At 32.6% G+C, this 24,202-nt stretch overlaps 1 protein-coding gene across 2 annotated transcripts; it reads left to right on the forward strand.

Annotated features, from left to right (window-relative positions):
• Positions 1-6,408: 6,408 nt before the first annotated feature.
• Positions 6,409-22,646, forward strand: LOC139519334 (myelin expression factor 2-like). 2 transcript variants are annotated; one of them, XR_011663567.1, is made up of 15 exons: positions 6,421-6,588; positions 9,018-9,220; positions 9,945-10,005; positions 10,369-10,462; positions 10,739-10,921; positions 11,281-11,434; positions 11,934-12,029; positions 14,118-14,198; positions 14,817-15,400; positions 15,794-15,845; positions 16,357-16,455; positions 18,629-18,697; positions 20,842-20,939; positions 21,842-21,915; positions 22,389-22,646. XR_011663567.1 is itself a non-coding variant. In XM_071311335.1 (12 exons), the coding sequence occupies exons 1-12, from the start codon at positions 6,509-6,511 to the stop codon at positions 18,685-18,687; spliced, it is 1,746 nt and encodes a 581-aa protein (XP_071167436.1). In that variant the 5' UTR covers positions 6,409-6,508; the 3' UTR covers positions 18,688-19,045. The 2 variants fall into 2 exon arrangements, 1 of the variants encoding a protein (XP_071167436.1); XM_071311335.1 differs by lacking the exons at positions 20,842-20,939; positions 21,842-21,915; positions 22,389-22,646 and having other exon boundaries at positions 6,409-6,588; positions 18,629-19,045.
• Positions 22,647-24,202: the final 1,556 nt, after the last annotated feature.

The raw sequence follows: 24,202 nt of genomic DNA on the forward strand, positions 1-24,202 counted from the left end.
TTATATACAAAGAAGAAAAATGTAGATTAATGTTGACTTAATCCCAAATAATAAATTTCCTAACAATACCAATATTTATGCTACTTTTCCTATCTGAGATGTGGTTTATTGATTACACACCATTTTATTTAGTCTGATAGTCTAAGTAACTAATTGAGAATAAAATAATTGTCTTTCTACCAACCCTGTCATGAAAACAAAGGTATTTTTATTGTTGCTGCTGAATCACTTTGCAGCTCCAGATTTTTTAATTTATTGATTTTATGAAATTATTGTTTTCTTTATGTAAGATTATGTTGACTATGACAATAACATTTTTCTAGATTTGCTTCTAGTTGCTATAGAATATATATAATTACTTTAATCACAGATTTAATTTTTTATTTATCAAAGTTTGATGTGAAAGCATTTAAATCAAAATCAGTGTTGTAAATTTGTCACAACCTTTAATCATATAAGCATTGGTTAAAAGCCATGATGTAAGACCATCTATGTCAGATTTATTGTACCTAGCTAAAAACTTATTTTGATCAAAAAGATACATATTTTTAAAAACCTTTCAATTGAGGTAGCTGTGTTCCGAGGCTGCATTTGATTATATCTCTGATTCTTGTATTTATATGAACATACAGATTCTATTTTATTTCAAAGTACTTATTTTTATACGACCACAAAAACGTTTGCGATCGTATATTGTTTGTTCTATATTGACTTTGTGATAATTTATAATATTATATTTGTCTTTTTAAGAATATGTATATGTATAAAAATCTATTTTTCTGTTGACCAAATCTTAATCTACTTGTACCGGTAATCTGAATGAAATATGTACTGAGAAGATTGTTATAGTGTTTACTTTTCCCGTACAATATTTCTAAATCGTAGCTAATTTAGTATAGCCTTTTCATGTAAATACATCTTTTGTATGTATGTCCAATCTTTTTTTAGTCCGGCTTATTACCGTTGTAAAGAGGGATTCATCATTGTTGTCATCTGTTTGTCACATGACCGTTGTCCAGGCAGCGAGACTTCTCGTTAAACTGGAAATAAATATGTACTTACATTTTGATTTCTTGTCTTATTTATCACATGTTCATTAGAGAGATTTATGATACCCAATTGTTTTTAGATCTGTTGTGCAGACAGTTCAATGCACCTTTGTTTATTAAATAATTAGAGTAAGGGTTATTGATAAAATTTTACTAATTAAGAACAAGATTTTATTATAATTGTAAACTACATTAAAATGTGTGTACACTGAACTCCTTTGAGCTGTGTAAGTTTTGCAGTTTGAGATATTGAGCCGTTTTACCATTGTAAATTTTGAAAGTTGTTGAAATTGTAAGGAATCAAAATAGGCTTGGTTGTTTCATTTGCTGTACGTCACACTTAATTTGTACAGGCATTGAAATAATAAAAAGATGTGAAAAGTAAATAACACAAAAAAAATGAAATTCCACGGAAAAAATCAAATAAAAAAACACAAGCTCGAACACATTAAAGGAATAGATAACAAGTAAGAACTGTCATATTCCTGACTTGATACAGGTGTTTTCTTATGTAGAAAATAATGGATAAAACCTGTTTTTATATGACCGCAAAAATTAAAAAAATTTGGTCGTATAGTGCTTTCACGTTGTCGACAGCGTCGTCCGAAGACAGTGATATAATAACTTTAGAATAAACAAACAGAAATCAATAAAATTTTAACACAAGGTTTATAACCAATAAAGGAAGGATGGGATTGATTTGGGGGTTTTTGGTCCCAGCAGTTTAGGAATTAGGGGCCTAAAGGGTCCAAAATTAAAGTTTGTTTGATTTCATTAAAAAATGAATTATTGAGGTCTAAAGGGTTCAAAATTTAACTTTATTTGATTTCATCAAAAATTGAATTCTTGGGTTTTTTTTGATATGCTGAATCTAACCATGTATTTAGATTTTGGATATTAGACCATAAAAGGTAAATGTCCAATTTAAAAATTTTAAGTTCTTAGACCACATTCATTCTGTGTCAGAAACCTATGCTGTGTCAACTATTTAATCATAATCCAAATTCAGAGCTGTATCAAACTTGAATGTTGTGTCCATACTTGCCCCAACTGTTCAGGGTTCGACCTCTGCAGTCGTATCAAGCTGTGCTTTGTGGAGCATTTTATTATACGACTACAAAAATATTTTGGGTTTGTATAATGCCATGATGTCATCGTTGTCATCATCCGAAGACAAATTCGGTTTCCAGACAATAAGTTGAGTTTAAGTGAATGGATCTCTATGAAATCTCTAAGAAAGTTCAATACCACAAAATAAAGACTCAACCGTTTAGAAATAAGGGGCCCAAAAGGGGTCCATAACAAGCATTTGGTGGCCTTCAGCTGTTGTCTGATCTATGGTCAGGTTGTTGTCTCTTTGACACATTCCCCATTTCCATTCTCAAATTTATTTTCTAGTTTCAGGATAGTAACTTGTGTATAAGTATTTCGATTGCTCTGAAATTGTACCAAAATGTTTATTACCACAAGTAGGGGTTATGGTGCCAACAGTTAAGGAATTAAGGGCCAAAAAGAGGCAAAAACAAACAGTCTGGTCAATAAGTGGATGTTTTGGGTATATCGACCTTGACATCTATTTTATCCACAGTCTGATCAATAAGTGGATGTTTGGTAGATCGACCCTGACATCTGTTTTATCAAGGGTCTGATGAATAAGTGGATGTTTGGTAGATCGACCTTGACATCTGTTTTAACATGGGTCTGATGAATAGGTGGATGTTTGGTAGATCGACCTTGACATCTGTTTTATCATGGGTCTGATGAATAAGTAGATGTGTTTGGTAGATCGACCTTGACATCTATTTTATCAACAGTTTGGTCAATAAGTGGATGTTTGGTAGATCGGCCTTGGAATCTGATGAATGAGTGGATGTGTTTGGTAGATCGACCCTGACATCTGTTTTATCAAGGGTCTGATGAATAAGTGGATGTTTGGTAGATCGACCTTGACATCTGTTTTAACATGGGTCTGATGAATAGGTGGATGTTTGGTAGATCGACCTTGACATCTGTTTTATCATGGGTCTGATGAATAAGTAGATGTGTTTGGTAGATCGACCTTGACATCTGTTTTATCAACAGTCTGGTCAATAAGTGTATGTTTGGTAGATCGACCTTGGAATCTGATGAATAAGTGGATGTGTTTGGTAGATCGACCATGACATCTGTTTTATCATGGGTCTAATGAATTAGTGGATGCGTTTGGTAGATCGACCTTGACATCTGTTTTATCAACAGTCTGGTCAATAAATAGATGTTTGGTAGATCGACCATGACACCTGTTTTATCAACATTCTGGTCAATGAGTGGATGTGTTTGGTATATCGGCCTTGGAATCTGATGAATAAATTGATGTGTCTGGTAGATCGGCCTTTGAATCTGATGAATAAGTGGATGTGTTTGGTAGATCGGCCTTGACATTTGTTTTATCATGGGTCTGATGAATACGTGGATGTGTTTGGTAGATCGACCTTGACATCTGTTTTATCACCAGTCTGGTCAGTAAGTAGATGTTTGGTAGATCGACCTTGGAATCTGTTTTATCAAGGGTCTGATCTGATGAATACGTGGATGTGTTTGGTAGATCGACCTTGACAACTGTTTTATCAAGGGTCTGATGAATAAGTGGATGTGTTTGGTAGATCGACCTTAACATTTGTTTTATCAACAGTCTGGTCAATAAGTGGATTATTGGTAGATCGACCCTGACATCTGTTTTATCAACATTATGGTCAATGAGTGGATGTGTTTGGTATATCGGCCTTGATATCTGATGAATAAGTGGATGTGTTTGGTAGATCGACCTGGACATCTGTTTTATCATGGGTCTGATGAATAAGTGGATGTGTTTGGTAGATCAGCCTTGGAATCTGGTGAATAAGTGGATGTGTTTGGAATCTGATGAATAAGTGGATGTGTTTGGTAGATCGACCTTGACATCTGTTTTATCATGGGTCTGATGCATAAGTGGATGTGTTTGGTAGATCGACTTTGACATCTGTTTTAACAACAGTCTGGTCAGTAAGTGGATGTTTGATAGATCGGCCTTGGAATCTGTTTTATCAAGGGTCTGATGAATAATTGGATGTGTTTGGTAGATCGACCTTGACTTCTGTTTTATCAACATTCTGGTCAATGAGTGGATGTGTTTGGTAGATCGGCCTTGGAATCTGATGAATACGTGGATGTGTTTGGTAGATCGGCCTTGGAATCTGATGACAATTTAATTAGATTGAATCTGATGAATGAGTGGATGTGTTTGGTAGATCGGCCTTAGAATCTGATGAATAAGTGGATGTGTTTGGTAGATCGACCTTGACATCTGTTTTATCAACAGTCTGGTCAATGAGTGGATGTTTGGTAGATCGACCCTGACATCTGTTTTATCAACATTCTGGTCAATGAGTGGATGTTTGGTAGATCGACCTTAACATTTGTGTTATCAAGGGTCTGATGAATAATTGGAAGTGTTTGGTAGATCGACCCTGACATCTGTTTTATCAACATTCTGGTCAATGAGTGGATGTGTTTGGTATATCGGCCTTGGAATCTGATAAATAAGTGGATGTGTTTGGTAGATCGGCCTTGGAATCTGATGAATGAGTGGATGTGTTTGGTAGATCGGCCTTAGAGTCTGATGAATAAGTGGATGTGTTTGGTAGATCGGCCTTAGAATCTGATGAATAAGTGGATGTGTTTGGTAGATCGGCCTTAATTGGAATCTGACGAATAAGTGGATGTGTTTGGTAGATCGACCTTGACATATGTTTTATCATGGGTCTAATGAAAAAGTGGATGTCGTTTGGTAGATCGAACTTGACATCTGTTTTATCAACAGTCTGGTCAGTAAGTGGATGTTTGGTAGATCGGCCTTGGAATCTGTTTTACCAAGGGTCTGATAAATCGAAGTGGATGTGTTTGGTAGATCGATCTTAACATCTGTTTTATCTTTTATCAACGTAAGTGGATGTGTGTGATAGATCTACCCATAGATGTAATACATGATAAATCTCTGGAAATCCATGTTGTTAACTTGTTTTCTCTGTCATAGCCGTTTTGATGATGGGTCTTCCTGATCACATCCAGCACAGTAGACCTTTCTTCCTATAATTTTTATAATTTGATAAAAAACGATCGCCTTTTTCAAAAAGCTAACGAAAACAGTGACAAGTCTAGTTTGACTTCAATAAAAGCAAAAACAGTGACAATACTCTGTTTGACTTTACCATGCCATTACCTCAGAGACTTGCGAAGAAACCATGTCAAACAAAAAGACCAATGGTTGCTCGAACTCAAACGCGATTTTGAACATTTGTATGTCTGATCTATGAAATGTAATTTAAATAACTGTATAATATATATATGAATTAAAATATTTAAAAAATATATATATTTCAGTCATTTATTAATATAAACATCAAATAAAAAACCCAACATTTTAGATATATATTGCTCTGGTGGAAATATTATTTTCAAGAAATACAAAATACACTTGAGAAAATACTTCGTCATTCTGAAAAAAATCATTAATAAAATTTCAGAAACAATTCATTTATTAGAATCCAACTTTACCAATCTTGTTGATTAAACACAACAGATAGCAGGATTCCCGTGTAATCAGTTATGTAATTTGACAAGTGTCAAACGGTTCATTGATTTTCGGCATATCAAAGAAAAACAGGCACCTGCCTAAATAATGTTGAATATCTTATTTATCTATGATTATTTTTCTATAAAATTTGAAATTTATGCATTAAATATCAATCTCTACCATAATATAAAAAGAAATTACATGTAACAGCACCCAATCTAGTCCTATAGTGGCATGTTATAAGTCCTTAGTGCACTAAGGAGTCCTTAGCAGTGTTTAGACGCACCCTGTCTTTGTTACCAGTTTTCCTGGCGAGTTTGTTGTCTTTGATCGGTTTACTGGTCGCGTCTTGCATGCATGATGGTTTTTTTTGGCTGTACATGCCAAGAAATCCTCGCTAAAAATTCCGGTCGACCTCCTACGGCAGTCATTAGTAGCTAAAGATTTGATTTCATTCAAGAAATTAATTTATGACCTTCATGTACGCTTCGCTTAGGACACGGCCATATACCAAATGGTTAATATTAATCATCCATGTAATTTGCTCTATGGGATATTTGCAGAATTTCAACGGAGGCAATTTCTTGGCATGAATACTTGTGCTTCTCCTGTTATGAAAGATATATACTCAAGTGATTGAAATGATATGTAAAACTAAAATTTTAATAAGATTATTTTAGTGTTAAACAATCTTTTTGTATGATTGCGCGCAACAGTTAGTGTCAAATATTGAAAAGTATTTGTCCGACTACTTAAATTCGTTTCGTTTGACAATTGGTAAAATCTGACAGACCACGTGACTGACGCCATTTCGTAGAAATATTTCCCGTTTTGCAAATTTGCAACAAAACATAAAGAAAGCTGCAAGATGTATGAAAACGAAAACGACGGATCCCAATCGCCAAATGATAATACACAACAAGAACAAGATCAAGAACAAGAACAGAGGTTTGCATCGTCTATTACGCCAGTACAATTTGATTATTTTTGGTCGCGTTGTATGCCCATGCCGGCCATGGACATAAATTTGTTAGAGGCGGATTCGTGCACTTTTTTCATTGACCAAAAAAAAAGCCTTCAAGTATTGCTCTTCCATTACATTGAAAATGATAGTGCCAGTGGGACATCCGTGTACTATGGACGCATTCTTGTTTAGTAAGGCAAAACATATAACCATTTTATAACCAGGAGAGCTTGATCTTCCATAAAAAAATCTCATGTGGGATTCGATCCTGGAAAGTTAAAGCAATTTTAAAATTTCTTTTTAACTTTAATCGTCACTTTGCCGGTAATATAATTTCATGGCCTAATCAATGGTTTCAAGAACTTCATGGTATCAGGTCCATTCGCGCCCAATACATTTTCGCACCCTACACGTTCGCTCCTCGCACATTCGCAACCAAGGTCCGTTCGCACTCTACACTTTCCCGCCCAATTTTAATTTAAATTCCAGTTGAATAATTGGAAAATCATGATTGTTGTTTTAAATTGCTTTGGTGTAAATACTGAATGTATTTATAGCTTGGTATGAGTAAAACATTGAAGATTTTAAAATGAAAAACACTAAAGATAATTGTTTTTAACAAGTCAATAAAAGAAAGTTATAGGCTAGCAATAAACTATCCAAAATATGATTTAAATTTATTCAACACAAAAAAAAATGCTGTCTCACTTTATTTTGAGACAATGACAACAATTACACTTGCCAAAACTTGATTACAAAGTTACTAAACACAAAACCAATTTAAATTGGGCGCGATCATGTAGGGTGCGAAAGTGAAAGGGGGCGAACATGAGTGGGTGCGAACATGAATGGGCGCGAACGGACCTGGATTCGAACTTCATGATGAGTTTTGATTAAACAATATTGTTCTACCAACCTATTGTTTTGCCTTTTCGGCCATACAACCAGAAAATCATCTAATTTCTTTTAGCGAAAAAATTATATATCAGAATGCATTTTGAATATTCATGTATTTCTGTCAAAAGTATGAGGAACTTGTTCATTGATATTGGTCTAGATAAAAATTAAAATTCAAGACTCACTGTTCTCCCCAGGATTTTTGGATAGCGCTGTGGTAATCGCGTAATTTTCGACAAAGCTCAGTAACTTTATTGGGGCGTGCGGTTTGTTTGTAATTGTTTTGTTATGTGTTTTTATTATATTATGCTGTTGATGTTTCCTCTTGTTATGATGTCCTCGTCATGCTCATGGAAGTTACAGTGTACCCCTTAATGAGGCTTTGTTTGTTAATGTTATTGTCTGGATAAAGAAGAAGAGTATTTTTTTCTCCATTGTAAATTCATATATTAAATCCTCATACTATCTATGTATAAAACTGGAGGAGAAGTCTTTTTCCATGATGGGTCTACACCAGACATGCCTGTGTGAAGATTTCTTAGCACTATCAGGTAATGTTGCAGAACATGTAAGGACCAACAATAAAGTCATTGTCAGCTTCTGTTTCAGTGTTTGGTTTTGTAACCAACTGTAGCAGTGTACTGTTAACCTTACGACATTTGACAGGAATTAACATTTTTTTGCATAAATATTTCTCATATTTATGACCTTAACGTTTTATAATATTTAAATTTCCTCATCCAAGCTTGACATCGAGACAGTAAAATTTCTCAAGTCGTATCAGCTTGGGTTTGTTTTTCTAATCATATGCTCTCAAATGGTAGAATTTTTGACTAAACAATTATAAGTTCGAATAGGGGATAATGAATACTTAAAAAACTTGCTCATTTTCGGGGTTCGTATGGATAGTAAATCCGTCAAATAATTTGTAACACACCCCTGTGTTTGATCGTTTTTAAAATCCTCGTTTGTTCAAAGTTCGTAAAACAAGTTTGTGAGTGACGTCGGGAAATGCGGTCAATTCATTTCATCTCATTTCATTCATATATGCCTCTTCATATTCTTTAAATTAAAAAAATAGATGTCAATGTTGAAATCTTTGTTTATTTTGATCTTTCAAAAACACCATTTTGTAAAATTTATTAGGCTGGTCCCGCGGAGTTACTTTAATACAACGGAAATAATTCTTTTAAAAATCGTAAACCAGTCGATCACGTGATCCGAAGTGAAAAATAAGCGGGAAATTTGAAAAAATTTGAAAAATACGAACAAAATATAGCGACGCGTTTGCGTGGGATAGCACCGCGGTCAGTGCAATAGGACAGCGGGGAATTGCAATAGCGCTGAAAAGCGCTGTGCTAAAACGGCCTGGGGAGAACACTGAGTCACCCAAGCAAATGTTTGAACCAGTCTTATTCATGTTATCGTAAGTATAGTATTGACGGCACTATACACATGTATAAGAACTCAATCATGATCTTGTTTCATAGTCTCATCTAATTCTTGAATATTACAGATCAGTGTCGAGATCAAGATCAAGGTCACCAGTAAGAAGATCAAGAAGTAATGGAAGTAGGTCAAATTCTAGATCACCTGGACGGAACGAAAGACATCGTGACAGAGCTAGAAGAATTAATTTGATCTCTAAAAGAATTATAATCAGTAATATTCCATATGAAATGAAATGGCAAGATATCAAAGACATATTTAGGAAAGAAGGTGAGTTTTATAGCTTACTTGTAATATATAGTGTTAGGCAATAGTCACAGAACCCTTAAAATTGAGCTAAACACCGCCTTCAGAAAGAGACAGACTGATCTTAGGTGCACAATACCAGATACCATAATACAGAGTTTACTTGTTATTGCTCATATAATAACCTTACAATCTGCTGCTATATATATATCAATACAGTCATTTCTAATATGTAAAAATGATAGGTAAGAAATACAAATTTAAGTCTTTTTTAAACCATAGAAGATTAAGAAGAACCACAAAATTAGTCCGTTTTAAATTCATATTCAATGATTATGTACATTTTGTAGTAGATAGAGCAAAACTCTTAAAACCCCTTTTGATATACCAGGACATGCTCTCTTTACTTTATTGAGAGAAAACAATAATAATCTGAAGTGTTCTGATATGAAACCATGATATCCTACATTCTTAGTCTATAATTAATATAATAGATATAATTAGATGTGATATGAGTGCCATTGAGACAACTTTCTATCCAAGTCACAATTTGTAAAAGTAAACCGTTATATAGGTCAAAGTACGGTCTTTAACATGGAGGAGCCTTGGCTCTCCCCAAACAGCAAGCTATAAAGGTCCCAAAAATGTCTAGTGTATATGTCATGTATGTACACATTTTAGCTATAACACATAACTGGTGTTCCATTAAAGGAATTAAATTTATACATATTTTGTTTTATATTTACAGTTGGAGATGTTACTTATGTGGAATTATTTGAAAATGGTCAAGGGAAATCTAAAGGCCAAGGGTAAGATACAGTTAGATTCCTTTCACTCATAACTTTTTATATTGGATAATTTATTTATTTTTTATAGAGTTTAGTTTTTAGTGCTGTGTGGAGACAGTAGACTGCCTTCCCGTGCTTCATGTTTATGCTCTTATATTATAAAATCATTTTGCATACATTGCAGTATGTTACAAAAAGTTTCTCGGGCATATTTTTTGGTCAAATTTCAGCAAACTTGTCCACAATCATTATTAGGTACCCCCTTTTTGTTTTAAAACTTCTGACTTAATTTTTTTAAAACTCTGACTAAATTGGTTGAATGATGAAAAGTATGTTAAGTTATTACACCTATGTATTGTATAAAGATTATTAATGTTTTTCTAGGGTTATTGAATTTAAAGACAAAGACACAGCTAGAAAAGCAATAGAAAACATGCACAGATATAAAATTAAAGACAGGAACATAGTTGTGAGAGAGGTTTGTATGAACAGCAACTGTTTATATTGTTTAGTGTGGGTATCATCATGTGCTGATGGCCCAAAAGTTTTAATTTACAAAGTATACAATTGTGCAATGAAAGCTCAAAATACATGTATCGTAATCTCTGAAGCTGTTTTCAAATTTTCAAGAAAATTTACGAGTAAAGTTCTAATTTTAAAGTCGTATGATCATTTAAAATTTAACAAATTTATACTCAATAAACTGTATATTCACTAAAAACACATTATAACTTTATTTATTTGTTTTTCACAGGAGAGAGAAAGTGACCGTAACATAATAGGAGGACGTGGCGTAATGGGAAGTGGGCCTTCAGGAGGTGGCATGGGAGGAGGAATGATAGGAAATATGGGTGGAGGAGGTGGAGGAGTGTCACCTCAAGTGCTATCTCAATTGGGGATTGATGGACCAGTTACTAACCAAGTGTTTGTGTCAAATGTACGTATTTTAAATATGTCCAAGGGAATTGACACTTCTCTTTAAGACAAACTTTGCCTTTATTGCTGTTGCATGACAATAATCATGGATAGGTCTTTTCTTGAATACTTAAAGCGATATGGCAATTTTATTTAGGATGATATCTCAGTTGTATTTAGATTAAATTAATTTTGCTAGATATAAGACATTTCTATAGATTCAAGAGCTCTTCAGAGTTATTATACAGATACCCATGCCTTTTCCTTTAAGATATTCTTTAATTCCCGAGGTCTTTTCATGAAACTGCAAGCCTTGACCAAGTCAATTGAAATAAATCATAAATGCATACTCTTAGTAAACAGCAATGTTTGTATTTTCAGCTGGATTATAAAATAACTTGGAAAAAATTGAAGGATGTATTCAGACTTGCTGGAAATGTAACAAGAGCTGAAATAAAAGAAGACAAAGATGGAAAGAGCAGAGGGATGGGAACAGTAACTTTTGAAACTCCATTTGAAGCAGTTCAGGCTGTTTGTATCCTTTTATACATAACGCTAGGCATAAAACCCATTTATATAGTGAAAAATTAATAGGTCGCTCTCTTGGACTAGGAGAGCTATAACCATCACTGGGCCAATCATTCCATTTGGCCATTATGGCTAAAATAGAAGACGAGGGTAAAATACAAGTAATTGTTTATTATCACGAAAACCATTACAGATCATAAACAGACAGAATTATAAAATAGTGAAAAATGATTAGCAAATTTACATCTTCTTGAATGAAGTTTTCAATTTACTTTTATGAAGAATAAATGCCTTTAAACATGTTAAATGACAAAATGAGACAACTATATACCAAAGTTCAAACGTAGTGAATATAAGGAATGATAGGCAACCATGCAGCCTTCAACAATGAGAAAACCCAATATTGTAATCAACTAGAAAAGGCCCCAACATGGAATGAAATAATTCAATTGAGAAAAGTAACAGCCTAATTTAGAACATAGAAATTGACCTTAACCTTTATACAGCCATGTTTAATGGACAGAGTCTTTATGACAGATCAATGAGAGTCAAGATGGATGCCATGGGAGCTGCAGATAAATCTTCATCCATGCCACTACCAAGTAAGATTTCACTTTTATTACCATGTATACTTAAAAAGGTTCTATTGCTCATGTATATTAAACATTAAATAACACTTTACAAATAACTTCTTTGAAACAATGCAAAAGAAAGTTACAGATTTTTATACGACCGCAAAATTTGAAAAAAATTTCGTCGTATATTGCTATCACGTTGGCGTTGTCGTCGTCGTCCGAATACTTTTAGTTTTCGCACTCTAACTTTAGTAAAAGTGAATGGAAATCTTTGAAATTTTAACACAAGGTTTATGACCACAAAAGGAAGATTGGTATTGATTTTGGGAGTTTTGGTCCCAACATTTTAGGAATTAGGGGCCAAAAAGGGCCCAAATAAGCATTTTCTTGGTTTTCGCACTATAACTTTAGTTTAAGTTAATAGAAATCTATGAAATTTTGACACAAGGTTTATGACCACAAAAGAACGGTTGGGATTGATTTTGGGAGTTTTGGTTTCAACAGTTTAGGAATTAGGGGCCAAAAAAGGGCCCAAAGAAGCATTATTCTTGGTTTTCGCACAATAGTAAATAGAAATCAATGAAATTTAAACACAATGTTAATGACTACAAAAGGAAGGTTGGTATTGATTTTGGGAGTTTAGGTCCCAACAGTTTAGGAATTAGGGGCCAAAAAGGGACCCAAATAAGCATTTTTTTTGTTTTCGCACCATAACGTTAGTATAAGTAAATAGAAATCTATGAAATTTAAACACAAGGTTTATGACCATAAAAGGAAGGTTGGTATTGATTTGGGTAGTTTTGGTCCCAACATAATAAGGGGCCCAAAGGGTCCAAAATTAAACTTTGTTTGATTTCATCAAAATTGAATAATTGGGGTTCTTTGATATGCCGAATCTAACTGTCATGACTGTGTATGTAGATTCTTAACTTTTGGTCCCGTTTTCAAATTGGTCTACATTAAGGTCCAAAGGGTCCAAAATTAAACTTAGTTTGATTTTGACAAAAAATGAATCAGTTAGGTTCTTTGATATGCTGAATCTAAAAATGTACTTAGATTCTTGATTATTGGCCCAGTTTTCAAGTTGGTCCAAATCGGGGTCCAAAATTAAACTTTGTTTGATTTCATCAAAAATTGAATAAATGGGGTTCTTTGATATACCAAATCTAACTGTGTATGTAGATTCTTCATTTTTGGTCCTGTTTTCAAATTGGTCTACACTAAAGTCCAAAGGGTCCAAAATTAAACTTAGTCTGATTTTAACAAAAATTGAAATCTTGGGGTTCTTTGATATGCTGAATCCAAAAATGTACTTAGATTTTTTATTATGGGCCCAGTTTTCAAGTTAAAATTATTATATTAAGTATTGTGCAATAGCAAGTCTTTTCAATTGCACAGTATTGCGCAATGGCAAGAAATATCTAATTGCACAATATTGTGAAATAGCAAATTTTTTTTTAATTAGAGTTATCTTTCTTTGTCCAGAATAGTAAGCAAGAAATATCTAATTGCAAAATATTGTGCAATAGCAAGATTTTTTTTTAAATGGAGTTATCTTTCTTTGTCCAGAATCAACTTAAATCTTTGTTATATACAATATACAATGTATATTCACTTTTTACTATCAACTGATAACTTAAAATAATCTACCATTCAGTGATAACAAGCAGTTTTTTTACATCTTAATATTTTATGATGTATTTAAATGAGTAGTTATTGTTGCAAACTCCATTAGAAATTTTAATTGAGATTAGTTTTGGAATAAGGGAAAGGGGGATGTGATTAAAAAAATTGGGTTCAATTTTTCTCATTTGAAATTTCATAAATAAAAAAGAAAATTTCTTCAAACAGTTCATTAGACCACATTCATTCTGTGTCAGAAACCTATGCTGTGTCAACTATTTAATCACAATCCAAATTTAGAGCTGAATCCAGCTTGAATGTTGTGTCCATACTTGCCCCAACCGTTCAGGGTTCAACCTCTGCGGTCGTATAATGCTGCGCCCTGCGAAGCAACTGGTTTTAAAAAGTTGTATTTTGTTTACGTCTTGAAATTCAATCTGATGAGAAGGAAACCCTTGTATATTTCCTACATCAAGTTTAATTTATTTACAGGTGGCCTGAAAGGAATTGGTGCTGGATTAGGACCAGGTGGTACACCCTTACAGAACCAAAATACAAATATGGGATTTTCAGGTTAGTAGAAATCTTCTGTTAAATGAGGTCCTTTTACTGAATAAGATATTTTAAAAAAGGAATTCTATCTATAAATGTAGGGAGATTTCTAGAAAGTATATTTATTGTTTTATTGTTTTCTGGTTTGTGTGTCCGTCCGTCCTTCCGTTCGTTCGTTCAGGTTAAAGTTTTTGATGAAGTTGAAGTCCAATCAACTTCAAACTTAGTACACATGTTCCCTATGATATGGTCTTTCTAATTTAATTGCCAAATTAAAGTTTTGACCCCAATTTCACGGTCTACTGAACATAGAAAATGATAATGCGAGTGGGGCATCCGTGTACTATGGACACATTCTTGTTTGTTACAAATATAAAATACATATGGTCCGCAGAAGTCCTTTATATATTTGCATGTAGTTCACAGTTTTGTCTTTTAGGAGTTTTGTGTATCTTATTTCTTCATTTGTATCTCTGTGATAGATATAAAAAAAATGTGTCAATTATTTGCATATAAATCCCTCTATCCAATATTGAAATGCAAACTAATTCAGCTTTGGTAAAAAGAAATATATGTTAAATACGAAAAATATATTGTCGACATGTGTCAAATCATTGTGTTTTTTTTCCCTTTTTGCAGGAAGTGGTGGCATGGGTATGGGAGGAGGAATGGGTGGGGGTATGGGTAATATGGGCAGCAGTAGTATGGGTGGAGGTATGGGCAACATGGGAATGGACAGTGGTATGGGAATGGGCAACATGGGCATGTCTAATATGGGCAGCGGTATGGGAGGGGGCAGCAGCATGGGCATGGGTAACATGGGATCGGGCAACTATGGCAGCAGTGGAATGGGAATGAGTATGGGCAGCTCTGGTATGGGAATGGGCAACATGTCCAGTGGAATGTCAGACTATGGCAGTATGGGAGGCAACTCTAACTATAACTCATCAGGATATGGTAGTAGCATGTCTGGTGGCATGGGTGATGGTATGAGAGGAATGGGATCTGGCATGAATAGTGGCAGTTCTATGAGTGCTTATAGCACAGGAATCACTGACTTAGGTGGATCTATGGGAGGTTCCTCAGGATATGGTGGAGGATCCGGTCGTAGTGGAACACAATCCTACTCCACCAGTAGTGGCAGGAGTGGTGGTGACAGAGATAGAGATGGTGGTGGTAATAGAAGCACACGCCCAGACAATTGTACAGTTGTTGTAAAAAATGTAAGTACTTCAACTCCTTTCATTTACCTTATACACTGATTGATAAGGTTTTAAACAATACATTTTATAAGGGTACTAGTCTCAGAGTTTACTTGATTGTGATTTTGATTATTTAAAATATAATTCGATATTACTGGAATAATTATTTAAAAAAAAAAAAACTTTTCCTATTTGCTAATTTGCTTAGTTATTATAACATGTATTGGTATTGTGACTAGTAACTGTAGACTAATATTGTTTGTTAGCACATTAAAAACTTTTTAACACAGTGGTGAATTTATATAAAATTTACAACATGAAGTATTAGCTACTTGACATATAATATTAACATGATTAAATAATCATTCTAAAAAAGATGACAAGTTTAATGTTGAAATTTTGTGTCTCTTTCAGCTACCATGGAAAGTTACATGGCAAGATTTGAAAGAAAAATTCAGATCTGTTGGTGAGTTTGTCAATGCACAGTAATCATATAAAATCAAAACATATATCCTTAAAATAAAATGTTTTACTTAATGGAAAGGGCTATTAAAGTTCCCTCTCTCCTATTAAAGTAAATTGACAAGATGGATTATAGACAAGATAGTTAAGCAATATGTAGATATAAGAAGATGTGGTAAGAGTGGCAATGATACAATGTGTTTAATTTACTGATGACTTTATTACTGTGGAAAGAAAAAGCAAGCCAGTCATCTTTTGAACATTTTTTACTTAATATTTATTTGCAACTCTTCTTCAACCCTTAAACTATGTGAGACAAGATTTATCTACAGTTCTAGCTTTTGTAACAAGACAAAAAAATGATCTGTTGTATTATGAAAGGTACCCTTGATATATATTTGTCTTAATTTGTGAAGCTCTTGAATATGACTTCACCTAATACTACTGATTACCATTCTAAACATATTTTGTTAGTATTGAGTAAAATTTAAATTGTAAAGTATAATTTATTGTAGCTGATGTAAAATTTGCTGAAATCAAGATGGAGAATGGAAAGTCACAAGGCTGGGGACTTGTCAGATTTGGTTCTGCTGATGATGCACAGAATGCTATCTGTATCCTTTGTTTGTTTATAGTTGTCTTTGCTTAACAGACAATGATGCCTTGAGTTTAAAAAGTTAAAGAAAAGCTAATGAATTTGTTTTATAAAATAAAAATTATTTACAAAAGTTAAAATACATAGAAGTTTAAATGAATGCTAGTCAATTCGTTCCAAGTCCGATTCGTTCCAAACCAGTTCGTTCCAGATTTGGACAATTCGTACCAAGTCAATTGTCAATTCGTACCAACTGATTTATTTTATTATTAATCAGACTTAACAATGTGTTCCAACTTTTTTATAGTGTGTATGTCCGTAAATCACTGTATTTGTGTAAATCAACCCACTGCACGGCAAAAATCTTCAATTTTTTTATGTATATTTCATATAATAGATCGTTTTTAATAAGTCTTAACAATTTGTTCCAACTTTCTTACACTGTAAGTTTTTGTGTAATCAACCTATAGTTCACGGCAAAAATCATCAATTTCTTGTCAATTTTTATGTATCATATTTAATATTTTCATATTAAAAGATCGTTTTTCAGTAATATCTATGGCTTCTTTTTTGCATATATTTCTTGTAATATTTGGTGTGAGATATGTACCCTTTTCATTCAAAAGAGGATTGGAACTAATTCTTAATTTTGTGAGATTTCAAAGATTATACAGTTAACAATTAATCATTTGTCAACACTATAAAACAATATAAATATTTTAATTGTAATATTTTATTTGTATACTATAATAAACTATTCTGATTCTGATTCTAAATTCTAATGCCCGTAATTGGATAGACGAAGACGCATGGCATACATCATTAAACATAATGTTTATACCCGTAATTGGATTAACTTGTGACACGCGTACGGGTTTGCTACCGTACCAATCAAGAAAGATGACAGACGAAGACGCATGGAATAGATCATTAAACATCATGTTTATACCCGTAATTAGATTAACTTGTTATACACGTGTATTGGTTTATGGTTAATAGTCTTGGCACGTGCATGATAAACTAACAAGATATTGAATCAGAATCTGCAAGTGTTCCTTATATGGGTCATTTTTAAAAAATGTTGAATTTTCAGTACACCCATGCTATTTTTTTTTTTTTTATTTCTAATGGAAATTTCAGTTGTAATGGTTTAAATGAAAGCTTGTCGGATTTGTCTTTTGAAAATGGTAACAGGATAGACAAAATAATGTACCACCGATAAAAAAATATTTTAACATATTTTTGTATGACATCATTAAGATTGCATCTTTTAATATGTTGTTCTTAAAGTACTGTTTGTTTTGATTTGCTTATGTAGAGGGTTGTTTGAATAAGTAACGTTTAATTGTATTTTATATTTCTTTGAAGTCACTTTTTTTCGGTTTCGTACAGGAAACTGAGTAAAATTTTATATTGTAAAACATACGCAACCAGTGCTAATGAGTAGTAACGATGCACGTAAGAAAAACATAGTGAATGTGGTATGGCTTTTCTTGTTATTAACAAGCATTTAGGACCCAAGCTATGACCCAAGCTAAGTACGATATTATTCTTTTGATGACTGCATAAACAACTATTATGCGCACATCATTGAAATACAATAATCAATTATAATAATAACGAATTCTTTGAAAATAACACTAGTTAGTACTTTATTCATTTTTAAAATATTAAATTGTCATGAAATAGTTAATAATTAATATTTATCAATATATCATACCCAATATACCTTTCTTCCCAATTAATAAATCATAGATTTTTTACCGTTTAAATAGTAAAAAAAATATTTTTGAAATCTAGTTTCTAAATCTATTGTTTAAATCTGAACTTCTCAAATGGCTCTGACATCAGAAATTTGTAGTAATATTTTGTTAAGGATATATAGTCTGTTGCTAATTTTCTCTAAATTTATATACAAATAAGAGAAATAAACAGAATTTGAAAATTTTGTCAATGATCATTTGTATACAGCTCTACAATCACTGACATGTTTTATAACTTGTTTACATCAGGAACAAAACAAATGTAGACTTACTGCTGATTTTGTAGTAGTCACAAGTCATTCTTGTCTGGTGAAGATTACTATAGAATATCAATTTTTAAGGGATAAACAATAAAGATTTTTTTTTAATTCCAAGTGAATTATTAATAATTATACAATGGATATGCTGATAGACCTTAACCATTGACAGCTATGATGAATAGGACCAGGATTGATGGCAGAGAGGTCGATGTCAAACTGTACCGTTAAAATAATGACGGTACGAGGATATTAACAATTTTATATGGAACTTTCATTTGGACCAATTGTTTTCATTCGTTGTCGAGCCCTATCTTGGAAAATAGTGGTCATGTATTGTGGGCCCTTTAGTTGACTTGTGAAGTTGATTAATGACTTTGTGGATCTTTACACATTTATATGTATTGATAGAATTTGTATTTTTAGCTATGAGTGGTTGTCGAAGAGGGCAACCATGGTTGTTGAAACATTTTTAATTTCATTGTCATAATTTTTGTGCAATTGTGCCATTGTTAATGGAATCAATTCATATGTATGTAATCATGTTGTTTTGGTGTCCACCATGCTGAAGAATAAAATTCATTTCTTATGGTTCATATTTTTACTTGGTTACAACTCAACTTATTTCAACAAGAATTCTACAGGTTTTTTTTACTTTTGGGTATTAGTGGGTAGCATAAATTATAAATTCTAATTGGTTTTGCCTTGAAATTCTTTTATTTGATGTGGTTAACAATCAGATCAATAAACACAAGTCCTTAGAAAACTTGGAAGTTACTTTCATTGTCAAATTTATCATTTCCTCCAAATGTTTTCCTTTTATAAGTCTGATGTTAAGTTATTCTTGTTGAAATTTGTATTAATTTGTCATGACTGTTTAATTATGGAATGATACTATATGTCTTGTTCTTAGCAGTTTCAGGATTTGATTTTTCAAAGTCGCAGGACAGGTAGAATTGATTTGTATTTGCTTTAAAAATCATCAGCTTTGGAATTGATCTTAGATTGAAGTCAAATGCAAGCATAACAAATTCAAATGAATAAAAAAATAATATCTAGTGATTGATTTGATAAGATAACACTTTCTGATCACAACAAATGTGGATGTTGGCAGGCCAGGTTCCTGCTGATTTTTTTCTGTATGATAGACTCATGTTTATCAGTAAAGGCATTTTGAAAAGTAAAGTACTTGAAGATGAACTGCTTGTGGATTAGGTACTTTCTGCAAGGATTAACATTGCTAAAGTATTCCAAGAATTGTTACATGATGATCAGATGTAATTATTATCTTCAGGACTTGCATTATATGTTGAAAGAGATTGCTGTAAAACTGAACTAAAAATAGAATACTAAAGTCAGATGGCTATGAAGTTTCCATTGTTGATTCAAATAGAATATCCAAAGACTGATGGCTCATAAGTTTCCATAGCTGATTTAGATCTGATTTTGTTGGAATTATATAAGAATCCATATCTATTTTATTCCAGATAGGTTAATTGGAAGTTTGTTCTTAAAATGTGAATACCAAATAAGTCTCATAATTATAGATGTTCTGATTATTATGGTTTTAAATAATTTTAGATATTATACAATTTTGTACTGAGTGGATTCTTGTATAAATATATTCGGTGATTGTAATGAATTTGATGAGTATTTTGATGTTGTGTCTTTACATTTTGACAGATTTATACTTTTTTGCTGTTTGCTCAGTATTTCTGTAGCTAGAAGATTGTCTGAGGAGAGAGATTCTGGGTTGAATATTAGGGTTGGGTTTATGGATTAGGGGATTGGGAATGGGATTTTAAAGTTGAAGAAGTTGTACATTGTTTACTCAGAAGTATCTATCCTTTGTGTCGTGGAAAGATGGTCTCCATAGATGGATCTACTTGTTCATTCTCGCTTTGGAATGATATACAGAAGGTTTGGTAATGTTTTATATTTTCCTATTTTATTGCTGGTTCAAGGTAAATATTGCTGTTTTATATTCATAAATGTTTGTGTGTCTAGAAAATTGTATGCTAGGGACACGAAGTCGGAGGGTTTTATAGTTTATAATCTGTTTCACACAGTTAATTTTGCATGTGTTAGAAAATCGGTGAAATATTATTGGAAAAAAGTTTTGAGCAGAGATTTTCATGACCGGAAATTATAGTTGGTCAATCCTAGAGAAAATTATGCTCAGTTAAATTGTAAATGTTTGATAAGAAAAAATGAAAAACTATAATACATCAAAAGTTAATTTCAATATTTTATTGATTTCTCAATTAAATGATGTCAAAGTACAACTGACAAATTTTTTTTGAAACAATTTTGAAAAAGCAAAGAAATTGTTTATATTTGATAATGTATTGTTCAGATTTAAAGCATTTTATACCTTAATTTTAGGTTCCTTTTCACCTCCTTTTGAACTTCAAAGGAAATTGATTCAGTGATGCATCCATGAAAGATGTCACATTCTGCACATTGCCAGAAATAATAGACAGGTATTTATATCAACTAGATTTTGATACACAGGACTGAACTCATTTTTCAGCTTTGTGACATGAGGGTTTGAAATTTAAAACCAGCATGACAAAAATCCTATTTTTACATGGTATGTGTTGTGAAAACGGTTGAAACAGGAGCTTTAATATCTGATGGAAAAAAATCAACAATTTAGAAATGTGGTATGATTTGCCAATGAGACAACTAATCACATGACTTAATTGTTGCTTTCCAGTGTGCAAATCAACCAAAAACCATATTATTTATTGTTAAAAGTAAAATTGCAGTATTCACAGTTTTACATTAAAATATGTCTTAATTATCACTTGAACTATTTCTGCTATAAATAAATGTCATTATCTGGCATCTGGCTAACCTTACATAGCTCATTTGAGTTTTGAGTTGTTGAAGATGATTGTGAATTTAAATCATCAAAACATACCATCCTGTTTTGTTGCAATAAGTAATGGGCATTAAGATTTACCCTTGTCCATCCGTCCATACGTCCCAAAATTGGTTTGCCTCAAATAAATGTTATGAAACTTGTATACAAGCACTGGTGTTAAACTGATCATGGTAATTGCAGTTACCACGATCTCAACATGGTGGAGACAAAAACAAATGAAATCGTCTTGTAATTTCTCTGTTTACATGCGTTGTTTTCAAGAATTACTCAGCCGCTTGTTTGATATATACAGTTGTGTGTGTGTGTGTGTGTTCTTACCACAAAATTCAGATCAAGTTCAAATTTGGGTAGTGTTACTATAACAGTTCTTGAGTTATGTCCCTTCATAAAATTAAATGCAAGCTGGGACAGGGCATCTTCTGATACATTCCCCATTTATTATTAGCTAAGTAACAGCCTATTTTTCAAGTTAATCATTTATGTTTGTTATTACAGGATATGGAAGTAAGAGATAAAGCGATTGGCAGATTGTCAATGGAGAAGTTAGAGGAAAAAAAACCAACTTAAAAGTATGTTTGCTTGCTAAAAAGGAGAGATACAAAAGAGAAATCTCAATCTATATGTTCAAGAAGGAAAGATTACACCATGGTCAAAGATAAAAAATAATGCTGAATTCACGAAATAAAACACTAATAATAAAGATTGAGTAAATACAAATCCAACCAAAAATCATGTTCAAACGGTTTCTGTGCCACAAGTGGTACTGTCAGGTTGCTAATATAGAGTGAAAAAAAATCGTGTAGTTCATGATATAAAATCACATATCCTATGAACTGATACACTAGAATAAATTCAGGTCCCAACAAATACATATGTTCCTTTAATTTATATGTGTAAGTTGTAAAATCTTTTATTAGATATACTACAGACCCGTGACTTTTCAACAAATTATAAAAATTGGAGTTCACTGATTGGACATTTCTTTGTAAACTTGAGAACGAGTGGTATACTGAACTAAAGTAATTTTTTTTTATCATTTCAGGATATGCAGATCCAACAGCAAATGATAACTGAACTGAACACAAGACATATTGATATAGTTTCTCAGAATAAGAATTCCTGTAGACTTATGTTTGATTTACAATGTATACCAATGTTGGATTCCTCATTGTACTATAAAAATTCAGTCAAGTTTGTTTATATTGGGAACTGTACTGTACAACTATCAGCTATATTTAATATCAATGACATCTTGCGACATTGTTTTATTTCTAAATGCAATAATAAATATTGTAAAACCTGTGATTTTTGTTACTGATACCTATTATTAAAAGAAACTTAAGCACCAAATTTTTCGATACATGTAGTCATGAGGATTTAAAATGCTGTTAATTCAGAAATTATTGGGTGTATTTATTATTGTCATTTTTGAAGAAAAGACATAAAGGCAGAATATTTATTATGATTTAAGGGAAATCTGTATTCTGATGTATGTATTAGATATTTGAATAAAAGTTCTTAATATTGCATAACTCAATTTGTCACATTATTCAAATTAATTAAAACCTCACAATAATTTCTGAATTTACAGTATACTGCCTCTAATATTTTAAACAGATGAGAAATGAATCTATGTGGGCTGATCCATGTTGCTGAAACACCAGGAAGATTTGAAGAAAGAATAAATGATCACTGGTCTAAGTGAATGATCATGAGAACAATACATTTCTATATAATCACTTCAACCAGCCAGCTGGCCATTCCATTGTTTCAATGACAGTCAGGATTATAGGGAAATTTTTATCTTTTCAACAAATGACCCTGTTTATGGATGGTTTTTCTTGTCCAAAAAACCTTACTGAGGTTACCATATTTATACCAAACTGTTTTTGTGACTGAGAATTCTAACTGCAATTTGTTATTTCTTTTGAGCTACTGGAATTGTAAAAAGACTATTAACCCTTTTAAAGATGCACCTTTAAAAGAATGGAACAAATTCCCTGTAGTATTGAGTAATGAGATGACTGTTTTATCATGAAGATGTGATCTGTATTTTGTCTGAAATAATTAGGATAATGTTTTTGGATTTAAACCACATGATCAAAATTTAGTTTTGAATAATTTTGTGACTGTTTTGTATTGAACAAAGAAATCACTTACTTTGTCTTAAGCAAATGAGGTCACTGTAATACTTTATTAGTCCCCTACCGACGAAGTAAAGGGGACTTAAGGTTTTTTGTCTTGAACAATGAGGTCACTGAATTGTCTAAAAAAATGAGTTCACAGCATCATCTTGAACAACGAGGTCACTGTATTGTCTTGAACAGTGATGTCACTTTATTGTCTTGAACAATGAGGTCACCATATCGTCTTGAACAATGAAGTCACTTTATTGTCTTGAACAATGAGGTCAATGTATTGTCTTGAACAATGAGGTCACTATCATCTCGAACCATGATGTAACTGTATTGTTGAACAAAGAGGTCAATGTATCATCTTGAACAATGAGGTCACTATTTTCTTGGGACAATGAGATTACTGTATTGTCTTGAACAAAGAGGTCACTGTATCATCTTGAACAATGGAATCACTGTATTATCTTGAACAATGAGCTCTAGTACAATTAGGTAACCTCATTGTTTTTAACAATGAGGTGTCTGATTCTTCTTAAACATTGAGGTCAGTGTTTTGTTCTGGACAATGAGGTCACTGTATTGTCTTGACCTAGTAGGTAAGTTTCATCTTGAACAATGTGGTCACTGTATTGTATTGAAAAATGAGGTCACTTTATGGTCTTTAACAACGAGGTCACTGTAATACTGTATTGTCTTGAACAATGAAATATATCTTTTTCTA

The sequence above is a fragment of the Mytilus edulis genome, chromosome 4 (assembly GCF_963676685.1).
Source record: "Mytilus edulis chromosome 4, xbMytEdul2.2, whole genome shotgun sequence".
Taxonomy (NCBI): domain Eukaryota; kingdom Metazoa; phylum Mollusca; class Bivalvia; order Mytilida; family Mytilidae; genus Mytilus; species Mytilus edulis.